The 20,527-nt window shown below is 42.5% G+C and overlaps 1 protein-coding gene across 1 annotated transcript in view; it reads left to right on the top strand.

Moving 5' to 3' along the window:
- Positions 1–20,527, top strand: part of LOC120916515 (potassium voltage-gated channel subfamily C member 1-like) — a 171,596-nt gene that overhangs the window by 116,746 nt on the left and 34,323 nt on the right. Inside the window, exon 3 of the mRNA XM_040327531.1 lies at positions 5,191–6,124. Within this exon, the coding sequence (XP_040183465.1) occupies positions 5,191–6,124 (934 nt within the window). The remainder of the gene's footprint in view (positions 1–5,190; positions 6,125–20,527) is intronic.

Below are 20,527 nucleotides of genomic sequence, written 5' to 3'. Positions count from 1 at the left end.
TGACATATGGTGCTGCCCTTGGTTTCCGGGAGGGTGATCACAGGTTCAATTAAAAAAAACAAAAAGTAATTGAAAATATTTTTACACAAATGTAAAAATTTTTGTTAACCTGCCTAAATGATTTTTCAGCTCATGGTTGTACATGGAGCCAATAGATATGATAATGCCATCTGATCCAAACAAACCAGCCAGATTGGGCAATTTGAGATACAAAAGAAAATCCTACAAGGGCACTCCCAGCTTGACCCACTCTTCTTCTTTTAATCTGTAGCAAAAAAATGCATATTTTAAAGCAACTGACCATCTGACTAACAATAATTTCACTTTCTTTCTGCAAGATTTTTTAAAGGGGTTGTAAAGGTGTTTTCCTAAATAGCTTCCTTTACCTTAGTGCAGTCCTCCTACACTTTTGCTTTTAAATGTCCTTATTTCTTCTGAGAAATCCTCACCAGGGCCGATCCTAGGCAGGGTGCACAGGGTGCATTGCACCCAGGCGCCTGCAGAGGTGGGGGCGCCGAACATCTAACAGACTATCTAACAGAAGCCCTCTATGTGTCCATCAGAGAGGCCCCCCTCCAGGTCCCAATAAAGTACTCTGCTTCTCTTCCTGTAATTTGGTTATTGTTAAGAGATCATGTAAGGATCCCAGGGTAATGAAGACTTTGTGGGGGAGCATCTCTGTGGTTGAGTCATTGCCATAGAAACATTTGTAAAGGGGAGGAGTTAGTAAAATGACGACGCCCATGTGGGGGAGCCAGAAATATTTCTGCACCCAGGTGCCTGTGACCCTAGGATCGGCCCAGATCCTCACTTCCTGTTCTTCTGTCTGTAACTCCACACAGTAATGCAAGGCTTTTTCCCTGGTGTGGAGTGTCGTGCTCGCCCCCTCCCTTGGATTACGGGAGAGTCAGGACGCCCACTAACACATGGCTCCTTTCTCTATTTGCAATGTAGAGAGCGTGCTGACTCTCCTGTAGTCCAAGGGAGGGGGCGAGCACAACACTCCACACCAGGGAGAAAGCCTTGCATTACTGTGTGGAGTTACAGACAGAAGAACAGGAAGTGAGGATTTCTCAGAAGAAATAAGGACATTTAAAAGCAAAATGGAAGGATGAGGTAAGTGAAGGAGGACTGCACTAAGGTAAAGAAAGCTATTTATTTATTTTTTTACCTTTACAACCCCTTTAAGGAATTTGGTTTCCTTGAAGAAAAATCCCATTTGAAGGGGCAGGAACTATGCAGGCACCATCAAATGGGAGGTTTATAAGTCACAGCTTCAAGGAAACCATAGCAAGCTCTGGAGGAACCCTGGTTGATGATAGTTGCGTTAAAGGGTAAGTATACATTTGAACACAATTCCTGATTCTGAATAACCCACGGTTTTGCATCCAGGTACTCCCTCCACATCCAAATACCGACCAGGATATTCTGATGCCGCGTACACACGATCTGTCAAACCGATGAGAACGGTCTGATGGACCGTTTTCATCGGACCAAACCGATCATGTGTAGGCCCCATCGGTTATTTATCCATAGGTTAAAAAAAAACGATCTTGTTTTAAATTTAACCGTTGGATACCTAACCGATAGAAAAAAAACGATCGTTAGTAGGCACAACCATCGGTTAAAAATCCATGCATGCTCAGAATCAAGTCGACGCATGCTTGGAAGCATTGAACTTCATTTTTTTAAGCACGTCGTTGTGTTTTACGTCACCGCGTTCTGACACGATCGTTTTTTTAACTAATGGTGTGTAGGAACGACTGACCATCAGTCAGCTTCATTGGTTAACCGATGAAAACGGTCCATCAGATCGTTCTCATCGAATGGACCGATTGTGTGTACGCGGCATTACTGTTGTTTGTACCTGTGCTTTGGCTCCCCATAGAATTCTATTGGGGTCACCTACAACGTTTCATTCTTATATATCTTATATTTTTCTTAAAATAGATTAGATAGTTTGATCAAATGCAGGGAATTTTCTGATACACACAGCTAAAAATTGCAATTTAATAGCTGGCTAGCTTTTAACAGAAACAGTATGGCTAGGTTCACACTAGTGCAAATTGGATGTGGGTTTCCCTGCATCCAATTTGCATGTCAGGATATTGTGACCAGCTCTCCATGGAGCCGGTTCACGCATCTCCAGCGCAACTCCGGAGAGAATTGCACAGGAGTCCTATGCGTCTTCTGGTCCGTTTCAGGTCCAAATTCAGGCAAAAATTTGTACTGAAATCGGACCTGAAACGATGAACAGGGATGCACCGGATTCCTGTTGTGAGCCGCTCTGTGCGGCAGTATGAACCCAGCCTTAGTCTTATTTTAATTTGAGAACGTGGCGTACCATGTTCATTTTAGGATGTATTTCATCCTCTGTTCTGCATCAGTCCTCTAACATCTCTTATCCCTTCTGGTGAAGTCACCTTCCCCCTACTTTAAACCCTAAAGTAATAGCAAAGAATATAGATATATATCTATATATAGACATATATCTATATATCTATACATATATATACAGTTCTACTCAAAAGTTTGCATACCCTGGCAGAAATTGTTACATGTTGGCATTAATATTGAAAATATGACTGATCATGCCAAAAAACTGTCTTTTGTTTAAGGATAGCAATCACATGAAGCCATTTTTTATCAATTCTTTTTGGATCCTTTTTAAATTATAATAATAATAAGTTAATAATAAGTTTACATAGTGTGAAATGTTTGGCCTTGGTACAGACACAGAAGGTGGCACACACAGGTTAAAATGGCAATTAAAGGTTAATTTCCCAAAGTTGTGGCTTTATAAATCACAATTCGTGTCTGTGTATAAATTGTCAATGAGTTTCTTAGCTCTCACATGGATGCATTAAAGCGGAGTTCCACCCAAAAGTGGAACTTCCGCTTAATCCACTCCTTGCCCCCTTACATGCCACATTTGGCATGTAATTTTTTTTGGGGGGTAGTGGGGGCTTCTGGCGGAGTCAGACATCCTGTCTCACTTCCTCCTTCCGCACAGGGGCCGCTAATGCGATACGTCATATCGCCTTTTGGCGGCCCCTCCCTGTAGGTGATCGCCTGGGACACGTGACAGGTCCCAGACGATCGCCTGTCCCACTTCCTCCTTCCGCCCAGGGACCGCTAAGGCGATACGTCATATCGCCTTTTGGCGGCCCCTCCCTGTAGGTGATCGCCTGGGACACGTGACAGGTCCCAGACGATCGCCTGTCCAATCAGATAGCGCAGCGCCACTCGCGCATGCGCAATGAGTGCCAGGCCGTGAAGCCGAAAGCTGTCATGACCGCGTGCCCACAGTAACAATGAGGACGCCGGCCGGAAAGGGGGGGAGAGGAGCAGAGCTCCGGCCGGCGCGTCGCTGGACCGTGGAGCAGGTGAGTGCATGTTTATTAAAAGCCAGCAGCTACACTTTTTGTAGCTGCTAACTTTTAATAAACATTAAAATGCCTGGAACTCCCCTTAAAGCAGGCTAGACGCTGAGCCATGAGGAGGTAGAAGAAAACAGTCAAAAGACCTGCGTAACAAGGTAAAGAAACTTTATAAAGATGGAAAAGGATATACAAATATATCCAAAGCCTTGAATATGCCAGTCAGTACTGTTTAATTACTTAATAAGAAGTGGAAAATTTGAAGATCTCTTGATACCAAGCTAAGGTCATGTGGACCAAGAAAGATTGCAGCCACAACTAGCGGAAATGAGGAGAAATTATCCAAACAGGACACAGACAACAATAAAAAACTGGCAGAGGATTTAACCATTCCATACTTTATCCAAAGTTAAAAAAAATGTTTTAATTGTTTTGGCTATAGTTGCAATTCAATGTGAACCTGAGGTACAACGTAAAACAAAACAAAAAACTAACTGCCATCTGACTTTCCCCCTACAGCATGCTAAGACTTATTATTTGCCAATCACTGAGATGGTTGGCTCCATGGGCCAAAGGTAAAGGTCAAGTGGGAGGGATGAGGTAAGACTCTGGATTCCTAATGACAAGTAGTGTTGAGCGGAATACGCCATATTCGATTTTGCGATATATCACGAATATATAGACGAATATTCGTGAAATATTCGTTAAAATCGAATATTCGTGATATTTTATAAAAAGGATCGCCTCAGCTACTCGGCCCAGGGTCTCTAATCATACCAGCAATGCTTTTAGACGTCGATGGAGATCACTAGGATGTGATCTGTTTTAAAAATAAATTTAAAAAAATATGAATATTCGTAATAGCGAATTTTGACCGCGATATTCGAGTTATTCGCGAATACTCGAATATGCAATATTCGTAACGAATATTCGCAATACGAATATTCTTGAGCAACACTAATGACAAGTTAGAAAGGCCTGGGATCTAGGGGTCCTAAGTCTCTGAAGAGCAAAATTATCCTGCTATGCAAGTGCGTGAAGGGGCATGCTAAGTGGTGCCTGTGCTTACTTGCTTTAAAATGTATCTAACAAGCAGGATACTCTTAATACATCAGGGACCCCCTCCCAAATAATAAATTATGGCATTAAAAAAAAGAACCTGCAGAAAAAGTAGAAACACTTGCCGTATCCCTGAACTTCGCACTGCAGCACTGTACAGGGGCATCTTCTCGTGAGAGTTGGGATACTCGGCTTTCCCCAGGATATTTTGGAAGGATTGTCACCCTTACTTATACACCACAGCTGACAGACAGTAGTAAGGTAAGTATATTTATTCACTTACTTTCTCTTTGTTTTTCCGTTAATGCCACAATTTAATGCCACAATTTATTATGAGGAAGGAAGGAGGCCCTATTGAAATAAATGGATCATGCTTTTTTGGCATAACCAAGAAGTTTTCATTGTTATCATTTTACCTGTCCCTAAATGACCCTGGAACCCAAAAAGGCAGACATAATAGCCCTGCTAGTTTAATGTGTTCCTGCTAGAGTTACATGTATTCTCCCACAAGACTGTCTTCTACATAAATCCTGACTCATATCATATATCATATCATACTGTATATCATATCATAATGTATCATATATTGCAATACAATATACCATAATATAATATGAATAATATAGTATAGTAGGAATACTGGACACAGCGTTAGAGGTAATTAATTTGTTTTTGTATTTTGTACCTTTGTGTATGTTGACATTGAGTCTGTGTCGCTTGTATAACTGTATTCTCTGTGTTTGTTTGGCAGTATATCGCCTTTGCTTCCCTGTTCTTCATTCTCATCTCCATCACAACGTTTTGCCTTGAGACCCACGAGGCATTCAATGAGATCATCAACAAGACTGAGACTACCACACAAAACAACGTCACCAAGACGGAGATTATACTAGAAGTGGAGACTGAACCTTTTCTCACATATGTAGAAGGCATGTGCGTGATATGGTTCACGTTTGAGTTTATGATGCGTGTTTTATTCTGCCCTGATAAAATGGAATTCATTAAGAGCAGCTTGAATATTATAGACTTTGTGGCCATCTTACCTTTCTACCTGGAGGTCGGCTTGAGTGGCCTGTCTTCCAAAGCAGCCAAGGATGTCCTCGGTTTTCTTCGAGTTGTCCGATTTGTCAGGATCCTGAGAATCTTTAAGCTCACTCGTCATTTTGTTGGGCTCCGAGTCCTTGGCCACACTCTACGAGCCAGTACAAATGAGTTTCTCCTCCTTATTATATTCTTGGCACTTGGAGTTTTAATTTTTGCCACCATGATATACTATGCGGAAAGGATCGGGGCAGCGCCAGGGGACCTTACTGGCAGTGCACACACCAACTTTAAAAACATCCCCATAGGGTTTTGGTGGGCTGTGGTAACAATGACAACTTTGGGGTATGGGGACATGTATCCAGTGACCTGGTCAGGCATGTTGGTGGGTGCCCTATGTGCGTTGGCAGGTGTGCTAACAATTGCTATGCCAGTCCCCGTCATTGTCAACAATTTTGGAATGTACTACTCCCTAGCTATGGCTAAGCAGAAGCTACCAAAGAAAAAGAACAAACATATTCCACGGGCACCTCAACCTGGATCACCTAATTACTGTAAACCAGACATGAATTCTCCCCATAGAAGTGCTCAAGGAGATGCCTGTCCCTTAGCTCAGGAGGAAATCATTGAGATCAACAGAACAGGTAAGATTGTATGAATGAATAAATGAAGATAAAAATACTGCATCTTGAACAGATGTGTACATATTTTGTGCAAAATATCATGGCAAGTCATGATTCCAAAAGCTGATATTTCATATCTGGTTGGGCTGTATAACCCATAGTTGTTTTCTTTCTCTGAAAAGTTATGATAGGCCTGCTGTAAAGCCACTTCCGTGATCATCATTAAGCTAGGAAAGAATTGGGTTATTGCTTCCTTTTATACAATGTAGGATACAAGGAAAGCACAGTAGTGAGAATGTTACACCATCATAATGGCAGTTCTGGAAGGGCTAGCAGTGAATTTAGAGATCTTACTGCCTGAGCTATTAAAGCGGGGGTTCACCCTAAAAAAATACTAGCATACTAGCGTGAGCTAAAGTATGGCTTTATTTTTTATTTTTTGGCTGTACTCACAGTTTAATCAGTTAGTTAAGTTTCAGACTCCCCGCGGAGAGTAGGCGTTTCTATGAAGAGGGGAACATGATTGACGGCCGGCTATGGCGCGTCACGCTTCCCGAAAATAGCCGAAATAGGACTTGGCTCTTCACGGCGCCTGGCAAGTCAGCTCCTAGTCTTTGCACAGGCGCCGTGAAGAGCCGAGTTCTACTCCGGCTATTTTCGGGAAGCGTGACGCGCCATAGCCGGCCGTCAATCATGTTCCCCTCTTCATAGGAATGCCTGAAACTTAACTAATGTATTAAACTGTGAGTACGGCCCAAAAAAATAAAATAAAGGCATACTGTAGCTCACGCTAGTATGCTGAATGGCATGGTAGAAATTTGTATTTTAGGGTGAACCCCCGCTTTAAGCTGAACTCCAGGCAAACTACTAAATACACAACTGAAATACATACCGTATATGGAGGTTGTCTTGTAAAGCAAAAGGATTTGTATTTCTGTTTATCATTTCCTGAGATTTACACGATCCTGCCAGGGAGCACAGACAGGCTTGTGACCTAACTTTTCTCTGGCTCAACCACATGTTTTTCAGACCTCCATCAAGCCCCCAACTGTAAATGTAAATGAGACGTAACTTTTGTTATACATTTCTGTCTAGAGCTCATCTTCAGTACTTTTCTTTACATCAGACTTATTAAGTTGCTATCAGGATTGAAATACAGGCACCTAAGGTTTTCTGAACCTACCTTTAGCCGTCCACCTGAATTGCAGAGGAGCCCTGGGATTTGGAGCCCTCGGTTAGAAAACTTCAGTTCAGAACGTTAAAGGGGTTGTAAAGGTTAGTTTTTTATTTTCTAAATAGGTTCCTTTAACCGCTCTACTACCAGCCGCCGTCAAATGACGGCGGCAAAGTATCTCAGTTATTCTGACAGGACGTCATATGACGTCCTGTCATTTAAAGCCGCTAGGGGGCGCGCGTCGCGTTACTGGGAACACAATGCGCGCACCCGCGATTGCCCAGTAACTGAGCAGGACCGTGGATCTCTGTGTGTAAACACAGAGATCCACGTCCTGTCAGGGAAAGGAGACCGATGCTGTGTCACTTGTACATAGGGACACTGATCGGTCACCTCCCCCAGTTACCCCCTTCCCCCTACAGTTAGAACACTCACTACAAAAGGCTACACATTTAACCCCTTCCCTGCCAGTCACATTTATACAGTATTCAATGCATATTTATAGCACTGTTCACTGTATAAATGTGAATGGTCCCAAAAATGTGTAAATAGTGTCCGATGTGTCCGCTATAATGTTGCAGTCCCGAAAAAAAAACGCAGATCGCCGCCATACCTAGTAAAAAAATAAATAAATACAAATCATAATTGTGTCCCCTATTTTGTAGGCAATATAACTTTTGCGCAAACCAGTCACTATACGGTTATTGCGATATATATTTTTATTTTTACCAAAAATATGTAGACGAATACGTATCGGCCTAAACTGAGATAAAAAAACTTTTTTTTTTTTTTTAAAAATGGGATATTTATTATAGCAAAAAGTTAAAAATATTGTGTTTTTTTCCCAAATTTACGCTCTTTTTTTGTTTATAGCCCAAAAAATAAAAACCGCACAGGCGATCAAATACCACCAAAAGAAAGCTCTATTTGTGGGAAAAAAAGGACGTCAATTTTGTTTGGGAGCCACTTTGCACGACCGCGCAATTGTCAGTTAATAGCGACGCAGTGCCAGAAGCTAAGATTTCGTCTGGGCAGGAAGGGGGTGTATGTGCACAGTAGGCAAGTGGTTAAGCTAGTGCATTGTTGGTTCACTTACCTTTTCCTTCGATTTCCCATCAAAAAAAATGTTTTTCTTTGTTTTCTTTGTCTGAATTTCTCACTTCCTGTTCCTCCTCAGTAAGCTATTTTGGCTGACTAACTACCTCTCGGATGATGGTGTAAAGTTTACTGAGGAGAAACAGGAAGTGAGAAATTCAGACAAAGAAAAAAAACATTTAGAAGGGAAATCGAAAGAAAAAGTTAAGTGAACCAACAATGCACTAGCTTAACCACTTAAAGACCCCTTCACGCCGATATACGTCGGCAGAATGGCACGTACCTATACGTCCTCTTTAAGAGCCCAGCCGTGGGGTCGCGAACCCGGTCCGAAGCTCCGAGACCGCGCCCGTGGGAACTGCGCACCCGATCGAAAGACGATTACTGACGTCACATGTCCAGCCCCGCCCCCCTACAGTTAGGGGCAAGGTCTTTTACCTGCATAATGGTCTGGGTCTTAAGTGGTTAAAGGAACCTATTTAGAAAAACAAAACCTTTACAACCCCTTTAAGTTGTGGAACATCCACTGCTGTCTTCCCCCACTGGATGCTTAAAATAGCAGATTTATGGTGTTGGAGCCTTAAAATAATGGTCAGTAACATTTTAGTACTAAAAAATGTAGTAAGTTGCATTACTAGTGCTCCTGTGTGATATGCAGGTTGCTTCTGAGAACTGAGGAACTTAAAAAAAAAAAAACTCCTTATTCATGTCATCAGCACCTTTATTTGTGAGCAGCAACTTTTTTCAAGGATGGAGCACAAGAAGGGCAAAATTAGAACCAAAATATCAGAGGAGCACCATTGAGACATCCATCAAACAAGATATTAATGTGTTAGTTTATCAAAAACATGTCAAATATTGCACTGGGTTTCACGTTGCCCTCCTTTTATAGTAGAAAATATTAAAGAAAAATGAAGTTTTATCACTCAGATATGTGCATTATATATATCAGTGACCATTAACTTGTGATCTGCCCGACTTTTTCTTTATGGCCAAAGACAATTCCTCTTCTTCTAATGTGGCCCAAGACGGTCAAAAGGTTGGACACCCCTGCTCTAGGTAAACATGCATTGCATTTAGCTTGATAAAGGGGACACAGACTTTTAACTGGTGGCTCGTCTTGACATTCACCTTGACATTCCGGAAATAGCCAAGCTGCAAGTTGGCACTATACGGCGCCTGCGCAGTCAGCTCTACACGGCCGGCGCAGGCACCGTATAGTGCCGACTCGCAGCTCGGCTATTCCCGGAAATCTGGTGACGCGCGTTGTGCGACAGGAGAACTGTTTCAACAGACGTCAATCATCTAACCCAAGGATAGGAATGCCCAGTCCCGCAGTAATCAGAACCCTGAGGCAGGGATAGGAATGCCCAGTCCCGCAGTCATCAGAACCCGGAAGCCCTGGACAAAATCAGAATATGACGGTATGTACGGAGAATAAAAAAAAAAAGACCTGCATACAGTAAATTTCCTTAGTATGCTGGCTGTAATGTTAGAAATTTGTTTTTAGGGTGAACCCCCGCTTTAAGGATCACATATTTGCATGTTTGATCCTCTTTAATAGGGGGTCAACTACTTTGGGTAAAAGGCTGTGTGTGTCGGTGGTGAAGGTGGCGGTCTCCAATCTGGATCTATGTTCCTGTTCACCTTGTTAAACTGCATGCACTCTTAAAGGCCAAAGGACTCCATATGTGCTATGTATTATCTATAATACCTTATGCCGCATACACATGGTTGGAATTTCCGACAAGAAAAGTTCGATGTGAGCTTTTGGTCGGAAATTCCGACCGTGTGTAGGCTCCATTGAACTTTCCCTGTCGGAATTTCCGACAGCAAAAATTTGAGAGCTGGTTCTCAATTTTTCCGACGAGAAAATTCCTTGTCGGAAATTCCGATCGCCTGTATGCAAATCCGACGCGGGAAAAAAAACGCATGCTCAAAATCATTGAACTTCATTTTTCTCGGCTTGTTGTAGTGTTGTACATCTCCGCGTTCTTGATGGTCGAAATTTTGTGTGATGGTGTGTATGCAACACAAGTTTAAGCCAACATTCTGTTGAAAAAAATCCACGGTTTTCTTGTCGGAATTTCTGATCGTGTGTACGCGGCATTAGATTTTGTTTACCATGTCAAGGTGTCACTTCTCTCAGGGAAAAGGACTTGATTTACATTGTAAATTTTTTCGGAAAAGCGCTTCATTTTATGTTTTTTATAGACGCAGGAATTTGCAGATCTTGGCCACTGGAAATTGCATGGTGTGCTAATCACCCAGGTGAATGGACCCTTATAGCAAGATTTCAGGATCTCCCCTGCAGCAAATTTGTAATAGTAATCACATACATTTAAATGGTTTTGCCACTGCCTGTCTACAGTCTTCTTCACTATTCTAGCTCTTCCAGTGGTACTTGCAATCCGGTAGATGCTGATTCAAGTTGGCCATTCTCGGATCTGATTTTGGCCAACTCCTGCTGAATCAGTCGAAATGTATTCTGTGGGTGGCCCTGTCAGCAACATCCGGCTTGACAAAAGTCGATTTTTAAATTGAAAAAAGTAAAGGAGCTCCTCCTTCTGGGACAGAGTGGTGTACTTTGGCACCGATAGACTGTGAGGGCCCAAAAAATGTGCATTTTATTGCTTAGTTACTAGCTTTCATTGGGAAATGTATACAAAAACACCTAAACAAACATTAAAGAGAAACACCCATAAAACAACCACAGATGCTCAACTCAAGTGTGAATTGGGCCCTAAAGTACTGTATAACTAAAGGAAAAACAGTGTTTTCATTTTGGATAGAGTGGAGAGGGATTAGAACACCTGTCAGGTTTTTATCGCTGTCTGTGCCCCCTTTAGTGAAATTCACCCTCTCTATTGTCATATTTAAAGCGAAAGTGTACGAAAATCCCAAATTTTTGTATGTCCCCAGAACAAGAATTGTGGGAAATCTTCCAATAGATACACTAGTCCTGGTGATATGCAGGCATTCCCTAAGTTTGGGGGGATTTCCTCTCACTTCCTGTTATGGCTATGGGACAGGAAGTGAAAGCAAAACTCTCCAATGGGCTTGAGATGACAGAAAAACCTGCCAGGGGTTATAACCCTCCCTTAATCTATACAAAGTGAAAAAAGGTTTGCCTTTAGTTATACTTTAAAGGGGACTTAAGCCTCGTACACACAACCGAGTTTCTCGGCAAAAACCAGCAAGAAACTTGCCTGGAGATATTTTTTTGTCGAGGAAACTGTCGAGAAACTGTCGAGAAACTCGACGAGCCAAAAAGAGAGCATGTTCTCTATTTCCTTGACGGGAATGGAGAAACTTGGCTTGTCGAGTTTCTCGACGGCTTCACAAGGAACTCGACGAGGAACTCGATGTGTTTCACCCGTCGAGTTTCCCGGTCGTGTGTACGAGGCTTAACACTCAATTGTTAACCTACAGTACAGACCAAAAGTTTGGACACGCCTTCTAATTCAAAGAGTTTTCTTTATTTTCATGACTATGAAAATTGTAGATTCACACTGAAGGCATCAAAACTAAATATAAAACTAAATAAAATATATTTCATATTCTAGGTTCTTCAAAGTAGCCACCTTTTGCTTTGATTACTGCTTGGCACACTCTTGGCATTCTCTTGATGAGCTTCAAGAGGTAGTCACCTGGCGCAGCACCCCATCACTCTCCTACTTGGTCAAATAGCCCTTACACAGCCTGGAGGTGTGTTTGGGGTCATTGTCCTGTTGAAAAATAAATGATGGTCCAACTAAACGCAAACCGGATGGAATAGCATGCCGCTGCAAGATGCTGTGGTAGCCATGCTGGTTCAGTATGCCTTCAATTTTGATTAAATCCCCAACAGTGTCACCAGCAAAGCTCCCCCACACCATCACACCTCCTCCTCCATGCTTCACAGTGGGAACCAGGCATGTAGAGTCCATCCGTTCACCTTTTCTGCGTCGCACAAAGACACAGGGGTTGGAACCAAAGATCTCAAGTTTGGACTCATCAGACCAAAGCACAGATTTCCACTGGTCTAATGTCCATTCCTTGTGTTCTTTAGCCCAAACAAGTCTCTTCTGCTTGTTGCCTTTCTTTAGCAGTGGTTTCCTAGCAGATATTCTACCATGAAGGCCTGATTCACACAGTCTCCTCCTAACAGTTCTAGAGATGTGTCTGCTGCAAAAGGTGGCTAATTTGAAGAACCTAGAATATGAAATATATTTTCAGTTGTTTCACACTTTTTTGTTATGTATAATTCCACATGTGTTAATTCATAGTTTTGATGCCTTCAGTGTAAATCTACAATTTTCATAGTCATGAAAATAAAGAAAACTCTTTGATTGAGAAGGTGTGTCCAAACTTTTGGTCTGTACTGTATGTCTATGTAATAAGTCTGGTCAGAATGGCTAAATTAAAAGTAAGAGAAGGAGTGAAGGGGCCAGATCCACAAAAGGGATACGACGGCGTATCTACTGATACGCCGTTGTATCCCTGTTTCTGTCTTTGGAACTGATCCACAGAATCAGTTTCCAATAGATAGGGAGAAGATCCGACAGGTGTAAGGGACTTACACTGCCGGATCTTAGGATGCAGTACCTCGGCCGCCGCTGGGGGCATTTCTCGTCAAAATGCTGCTTCGGGTATGCAAATTAGCACTTACGGAGATCCATGAAGCTTTTACGCTTCGTTTTTTCTCTGTAAGTATTAGTTTGCAAATGCAATATTAGGGCTGCTTTTACAAGGCCTAAACTGTTTAGGCCTTGTAAAAGTAGACCCTTCTATCCCGTGTCGCCGTCTTTTTTTTTTCAAATTTTATTTTTTCCCGCCGCAACTCGTATTTTTTTTTTTACGCCCTTCGCGATTCTCAAAACCCGGCGCAACGTAAAACCGCGCAAAGCACGTCGGGAAAATGACGTCGTGAGCATGCGCAGTACGGCCGGCGCGGGAGCGCGCCTAATTTAAATGGGACTCGCCCCATTTGAATAGGAACGCCTTGCGCCGGCCGGATTTAAGTTACACAGCCGAAAATTTCTAGGTAAGTGCTTTGTGGATCGGGCACTTAGGTAGAAATTTTGCGGCAGTGTAACTTAAATGGGAATATTTAAGTTACGGCGGCTGGCTGTGGATCTGGCCCAAGGTTTTTTTATTCCTGGGGAAAACTCTATACCACTTCGAGGAAGATATAAAAAGATACAAATTAATGCAGCTGTCTATGTTAATATAACTTTTTACAGGAAACTAATGTAAGTACCTGAATTTGACTTGACAGCCTTTTGCAATCCATTGTACAACAATATTTAGACTGGGAGAGGGAGGGAAGGCACTTGAAATTATTGAAGTGTGCTTTGTGTAAATGTGATGACAAGGAGTTTGCTGGTGGTTAGAGCAGGCAGAGTGAGCAGATGGATGACCTTATCAAGTCGTCTGCTGCCTCTTCACTGTCCAATGGACAGGGTGGTGTGAACAGTGTATACCTTAATTGTGTTGTCACTCTCTTTACTGTGCTCTCTAGCAAGGCAGCTTAAATCTTAGGACTGAATGGATGGCAATGCAAATCCTTTGGCAGCTCCCTTGTATGTATTTCAACTGTGGATTTAGAGGTTTGTCTGGAATACAGCTTTTTAAGTTAATATTCAAACACGGATTTTAAATGCAAATACAGTATTCTAGTTTGTTGTGATAGGTCAGATCTGCCATTTATGATAATATATGCTGTGTCAGTTTCTGCATGGGACTGTAACCTAGGAGCATGCAAATATAAAGCAATGCTAGGAAGCTTTCTTTGATGTCACACTCTAGACATTTGTAAATGGCTTTTCCCAAGCATCAGGCACTGAGTTTGAACTGGCAGGCCTTTTTACCTATTTCCTTTGCAAAATGTTTGCCTCTTTTTCATTTTTTTTGTATTAAAAATTGTTGCTAAACACTGCTAAGTACTGACAGACATCCGAGATCTCCAGTGTAGCCCCAGGGGACGGCAAGAGAAAGAGAAAAATGTGAAAAGTTTTATTTGCAAACTTTCCTATACCATAATGTATTAACAAAGGCAAGATGTGTTTTATGTTTACTTATTTTATGTGGCAAAAATGGATTTGAATGACCTGAAATGTAATGCAGAGTTATGTGCAGTAATGTACTATACCCAGGGCCGCTGTTAGGAATCATGGGGCCCCGTACAGCCTACCTGACAGGGGGCCCCCTGGGGCCCCACACACACACCTGACGGTATTCTAAACAATATTTTCACAAAAAAATACATTATTAATGGACACAAATGCCACTTCAATTCCCCCTCTTAGTACAAATCTCCCCTGCCTGCACAATTCCCACAATCCCTCCTATTAGCCCCAAATTCCCTCATCGGCTCCTGGTACACAATCACCCGCATCTCCCCTTCCAGCACAAATCTTCTTTCTTTAATCCCTCTCCTACGACACATTCCCACAAATCCCTCCTCCTAGCACAACTCCCTCTCGGGGCAGGGAAAGAAGCTCAGCGGGGGCTGGCCAGGTTCATTATCCCTCCATGTCTCTCACCTAGCAGCTAAAAGCCGACGGGAGGGACAGGGGGAGAAACCTGGGTGAGAGACACGGAGCGCATTGTTCTCCACCCACCCTCCTGCTGTTTGGGCCCCTCTGTGTGCCGGGGCCCCCTACAGAAGGGCTGGTGGTCCCCCCCTATCAGCGGCCCTGACTATACCGTAAGGTATCATCTACATTTTATTATGTGGTTACTAAACAGGCTTCATTAATGAGTATAACCTGATAAAATATTTACAACCATGAATATTAATACATTAATTCTGTAATAATTAGGCAGTTCTAGCCAGAAGGGATAATGGGGTTGATTTTCTAAAGGCAATAGACTGTGCACTTTGCAAAGGTAAAGCTTCACTTTGCAAAGAATACCCAATCATGTGCAAGGAAAAAAAATGAATTTTTCTTGCACTTGATTGGATGATGGAAGTCAGCAGAGCTTCAGCTCGTTTAATAAGCTCTGGAGCAACTGCACTTGCAGAGTGCAACTGTGCTTTACAAAGTACACAGTCTATTTGCCCTTAGTAAATCAACCCCGCTGTCTCTTCAGAGCTATTATATATATATATATATATATATATATATATATATATATATTTGCATTTTATTATGTTAAGCCTAGGGATCTCCAATCAAGGTAACTTTCTGGGATAAAAAAAGGCAGCAAGAATGGGTTTGTGCCTCCCTTTTAGCTGAATCTGTCGCCAGAATAAGGGTATTCATAGTCTTAACAAGGAGTAAATCAGCTGAAAAAACATGTTCTTACTGACCTCTGTAGCTACAACATTGTGGAGCAATCCATTCCTTAAAGTACACTATATTACCAAAAGTATTGGGATGCCTGCCACGGGAACTTTCATAGCATCCCAGTCTTAGTCCATAGGGTTCAATACTGAGTTGGCCCACCCTTTGCAGTTATACCAGCTTCAACTCTTCAACAGGCCAGGCTTTCTCTCCAACATCAGTGCCTGACCTTACAAATGCGCTTTTGGAAGAATGGTCAAACATTCCCATAGACACACTCCTAAACCTTGTGGACAGCCTTCAAAGAAGAGTTGAAGCTGTTATAACTGCAAAGGGTGGGCCAACTCAATATTAAACCCTACGGACTAAGACTGGGATGCCATGAAAGTTCATGTGGGCACCCCAATACTTTTGGTAATAGAGGGTATATGTGAGTTGTATACGTTTAAAAACATTATAAATACCCTTTTTTACCCTCTATTACTAGCTGCATAGGGAGCTTAGAGAGCTTGGGGAGGAGAAACAGCAGAACACTGGTCCCCCAGTGAATGGCTGCACAGGGAGTATGTGTTAACACAAGTCATTGGAGGAGGGCATGTCTATTGTGGTCAGTTTTTATTAGGAACGCAGAGGGACTGGCAGGATCGCCAGGTATTTCACACAAAGGGAGCATTACAAAAAGAACAGAAGACTTTTTCATAAAAGTACATGGTACAACAGGCACATATCAGAAATATGAAATGTTGGTGTAACATAGAAGAAGGTTTATACTCATCTCTCGCACTGCCTATTCCTCCAACTTTTGCTCAGTTCAAGAGCTACGGTTGCCTTAAGAATTATGGAAGCTTGCATACCTTGCTGTGCACTTTGGTTCCTTCATGGTGTCCTGTACTGTTAAAAGGGCTGATTAGAGGAACCACAGAGCACATCAGGGGACCCAGAATTATCGTCCACCTGAAAAGGTACCTCAAGAGCAAAGATTGGAGTAATGCACAGGGGCAGGTGAATTTTAACAATATATAAAGCCTTGAATGTTCATAGTCTGGCCACCAAAGGTTCATTTTAAGGGCATCTATGCTGAAACAGCTAAATGCAAGTTGATGCACAGCACATGTGGAAGTTTAAAGTGGTTCTAAAGGATAAAAAAAATTCTTACTTATTCGTTCATTCCCTACATTAATGTAAAAAAATTCCACTACTTGTTGTGCCCCTTCTACTCCCTAAACACTTACCTGACTCCTCCACCCATCCAGCACTGTCCCAACTACGGCACTGCTGCTCCCTCTGCCTATTCTCACAGAAGACTCTGAGAGCAGAGGGAGCCATAAGCTGTCGGTCAAATCCTGCGAGGAGAGGCCAAGCTGTGTTACGTGTGTCTATGGATGCACACAGCCCGGCTCAGGAGCACGCCCACATGGGTGCCCACTTAGCACTCAGGGGGCTGATGAAAGAAGAAGGAGCAGAGAGCACCCACGGGGGACTGCAGAAGAGAGGTATAGTACTCGTTTTTGCAAAACCATTGCAAAACCATTGCACAGGAAGTATCTTTTTAGTGAAAAAAAATCTTTACAATTTCAGTTAATTGAACCAGTGGAATTAAAAGAGTATTTCCACTTTTGCAGCCCAATTGGGATAACACCTAGTTTATATTTGTTACGTGTTCCCATCCGAAAGGCATCCACATGGCATAACAAAAAAACATTTAAAGTGGATCTTTCCCCTTTAAAGCTATTAATTATAGGGGCATTCAGCAATGCATGCTGCTCTATAAACCTCCTGAAGTCAAATAAAGGGGGGGGGGGGCTTTTTTAAATTCCCTAAACCTCCCTAAATCACATAAAAGAAGAGGGGAAAATGCCCTTTCTTTTTAATAAATAAATATAATGTAATATGATGCAAGAGCATGATATTTGTGTCTCATCTGCATTAACCATATGCAATTACACTCATTTGTTGGGGGGGGGGACATATCCCCCGAAAAGATTTTCCAAGAGGTGCTTTTTCTTTTTTTCAGATTAATCTAACATGTTATGGTGCATGCACAATATGAGGTGCAGATTTCATTGGTGGGCCTTTAAAAGAGACGAAAGTAGCCGGTCACCAACGAGTTTTTTAATGGCATTGCTGGTCACAGACTGAAGGAGGGGACAGAGTGCTGAGACAGAGGAAGGAGAGCAAAAGGCAATGAGTACTACCAATTGTATTACTTTTAAGAAATATGTAGCACCCTCTAACTAGTGTGCTAGGTGTATACAGTTAAGTTGTTAGTGTAGGTAAATTGGTTTGGCTGAGAGCCAGGCCTGAGCTGAATCTGGGTCAGGGTTGAGTGACTCAGGGAGGCTGGATGACTCATCTGACAGCTCTGCTGGTGTATTTCCCTGCCTCTGGAACCTTGGAGAAGCTTCCAGATGTAGTGGGTGGAAGCTAAGAGGGGCTGTTTGGAATATTTATGAGGACCCTGGCCAATCCTCAGCAAAAGGGGGCCGCTCACCTGATAAATAGCCATGCCAGCAGGGGAGTCAGGTGATAGATGGAGATGGAGTGCTTAGGAGGCTGTCCCAATCCCTATCCAAAGTACCAGAATGTTCTCTGACTCTAGAGTGACTGTGAAAATTCAGTGTGCCTGGCTGTGCAGGGTGGGGGAGCCCAGTTACGTGTGGCCCTTAAGGGGGTGCACTACAGATAGATTCCATTAATGTACTTTAATAACGAAGGTGCAATTCCACTGCTTGGTTTTTACTAGCTATAAAATCCCACCTAGCTTTCTCCTATGTTATGTAGAGAGCGTTGAATGAATGAGAACACATCACAAACGTATAAGTGGGGGTGTTTCCCACTATAAACAAGTAGTGGAGTGTTTTTTACCTTAATGCAGGAAATGCATTAAGGTAAAAAAATTTTTTTTAACTTTAGAACCATTTAAAAAAAAAGCCCTTCTGTTGCTTTCAGCCTCCTTCAAATTTTTCTTTTTTTTTGCTGCTGTCATCCAACTTCATATTAGAGGGTGGCTACATTCATTCTCTATGGTCCTGCTGTATTTAGAAATGTAGCCACCCTCTCTTGCTCACTCCTGAGATGGACTATGGACTATGGGATGGGTACTGTGCATAGAGCAGTGTGCAGCATCTGCTTGATCCAAATAAACATTAAAGAGAGGGGGTGAGAATTTTGGGATGCAGAAAACCACAGTAAGAAGCAATGACATGAAAAATTAATTACAGGGCCAGTAAGTAGTGGATCATGTGTATGGATTAATAAGGACATCATTTAGCCCGGTTCACACAAGAGCGGCTTTCAAAATCAGGCTACTTCAGCACAATTTCAAAGCCGGAGATCAGTGCGATTTGTACCTCTGATTTAATTGCGGCTTGCGACTTTATTTAACAAAAATCAATGCAAGTTGCAATGAAAAATGGAAAAAAAGTAGTGCAGGAACCTTTTTCAAAGTCTCTGCGACTTAAGTCGCAACAATTTGAATGGTTCCATTGCTGGCAACGGGGTGCGACATATCTTGCAATTTTGAACTGTCAAATCGCATGACAAATCGCACTGCTGTAAACCAGGGCTTAGTGTCAGTTTATAATGAACCTGTGATTTTACTAACTATCCTTACAGTGCCTTAAAAAAGTATTCATGCCCCTTGAAATTTTCCCAATTTTGTGATGTTACAACCAAAAACTTAAATGTATTTTATTGTGATATTATGTCATAGACCAACACAAAAATGCACATAATTGTGAAGTCAATACTTTGTAGAACCATCTTTCACTGCAATTACAGCTGCAAGTTTTTTTGGGGATGTCTCTACCAGCTTTGCACATCTAGAGAGTGAAAGTTTTGCCCATTCTTCTTTGCAAAATAGCTCAAGTTGTGTCAGATTTGATAGAGAGCGTCTGTAAACAGCAATTGTCAAGTCTTAAGTCTGTCTCCGCAGATTCTCAACTGGATTTAGGTCTGGACTTTGACTGGGCCATTCTAACACATGAATATGCTTTGACTGGCTGTATGTTTAGGGTTTTTGTCCTGCTGGAAGGTGAATCTCAGCCCCAGTCTATTGCAGCCTCTTAATGGGTTTTCTTCTAAGACCACTTACACATGATCAGAATTTACGATGGAAAAAGTCAGATGGACTTTTTCCATCGGAAATTCCGATCGTGTGTATGCCCCATCTGAGGAATTCAATTGGAAATTCCGATGAAATTCCGATGAATTCCATCAGAGATTACATAGAGAACACGGGCCAGATCCTCAAAAGAGATACGGCGGAGTAACTGCTGTTACTCCGTCGTATCCCTGGTCCTAACTATGGAACTGATCCACAGACTCAGTTTCCCATAGTTAGGACGAAGATCCGACATGTGTAATTGAATTACACTGTCGGATCTTAAGGATGCAATTCTAGGCCGGCCGCTAGGTGGCAAGGCCATTGAGGCCGGCGTAGAATATGCAAATGACCAGTTACGGCGATCCACGAACGCTCCGACGGGCCCGACGCTCTAAATCTACGTCGTTTACGTCGAGTTCCGCCGCGTAAAACTAGGGCTAAGCCCTAGTTGTCCTAAGCCATGTTAAGTATGGCCGTCGTTCCCGCGTCGAATTTTAAATTCTACGTCGTTTGCGTAAGACGTCCGTGAATGGCGCTGGACGCCATTTACGTTAACGTCTAAGCAAATGACGTCGGAGCGACGTCAGTTAGCGCAATGCACGTCGGGTAATTTACCCGACGGAGCATGCGCAGTACGTCCGGCGCGGGAGCGCGCCTAATTTAAATGGGACTCGCCCATTTGAATAGGAACGCCTTGCGCCGGACGGATTTAAGTTACAGCGCCGCAAAATTCCAGGTAAGTGCTTTGTGGATCGGCACCTAACTTGGGAATTTTGCGG

The sequence above is a fragment of the Rana temporaria genome, chromosome 10, assembly GCF_905171775.1.
Source record: "Rana temporaria chromosome 10, aRanTem1.1, whole genome shotgun sequence".
NCBI classification, from domain to species: domain Eukaryota; kingdom Metazoa; phylum Chordata; class Amphibia; order Anura; family Ranidae; genus Rana; species Rana temporaria.
Note: the sequence above shows the minus strand (reverse complement) of the source record. Positions and strands in the feature narration are given on the sequence as shown.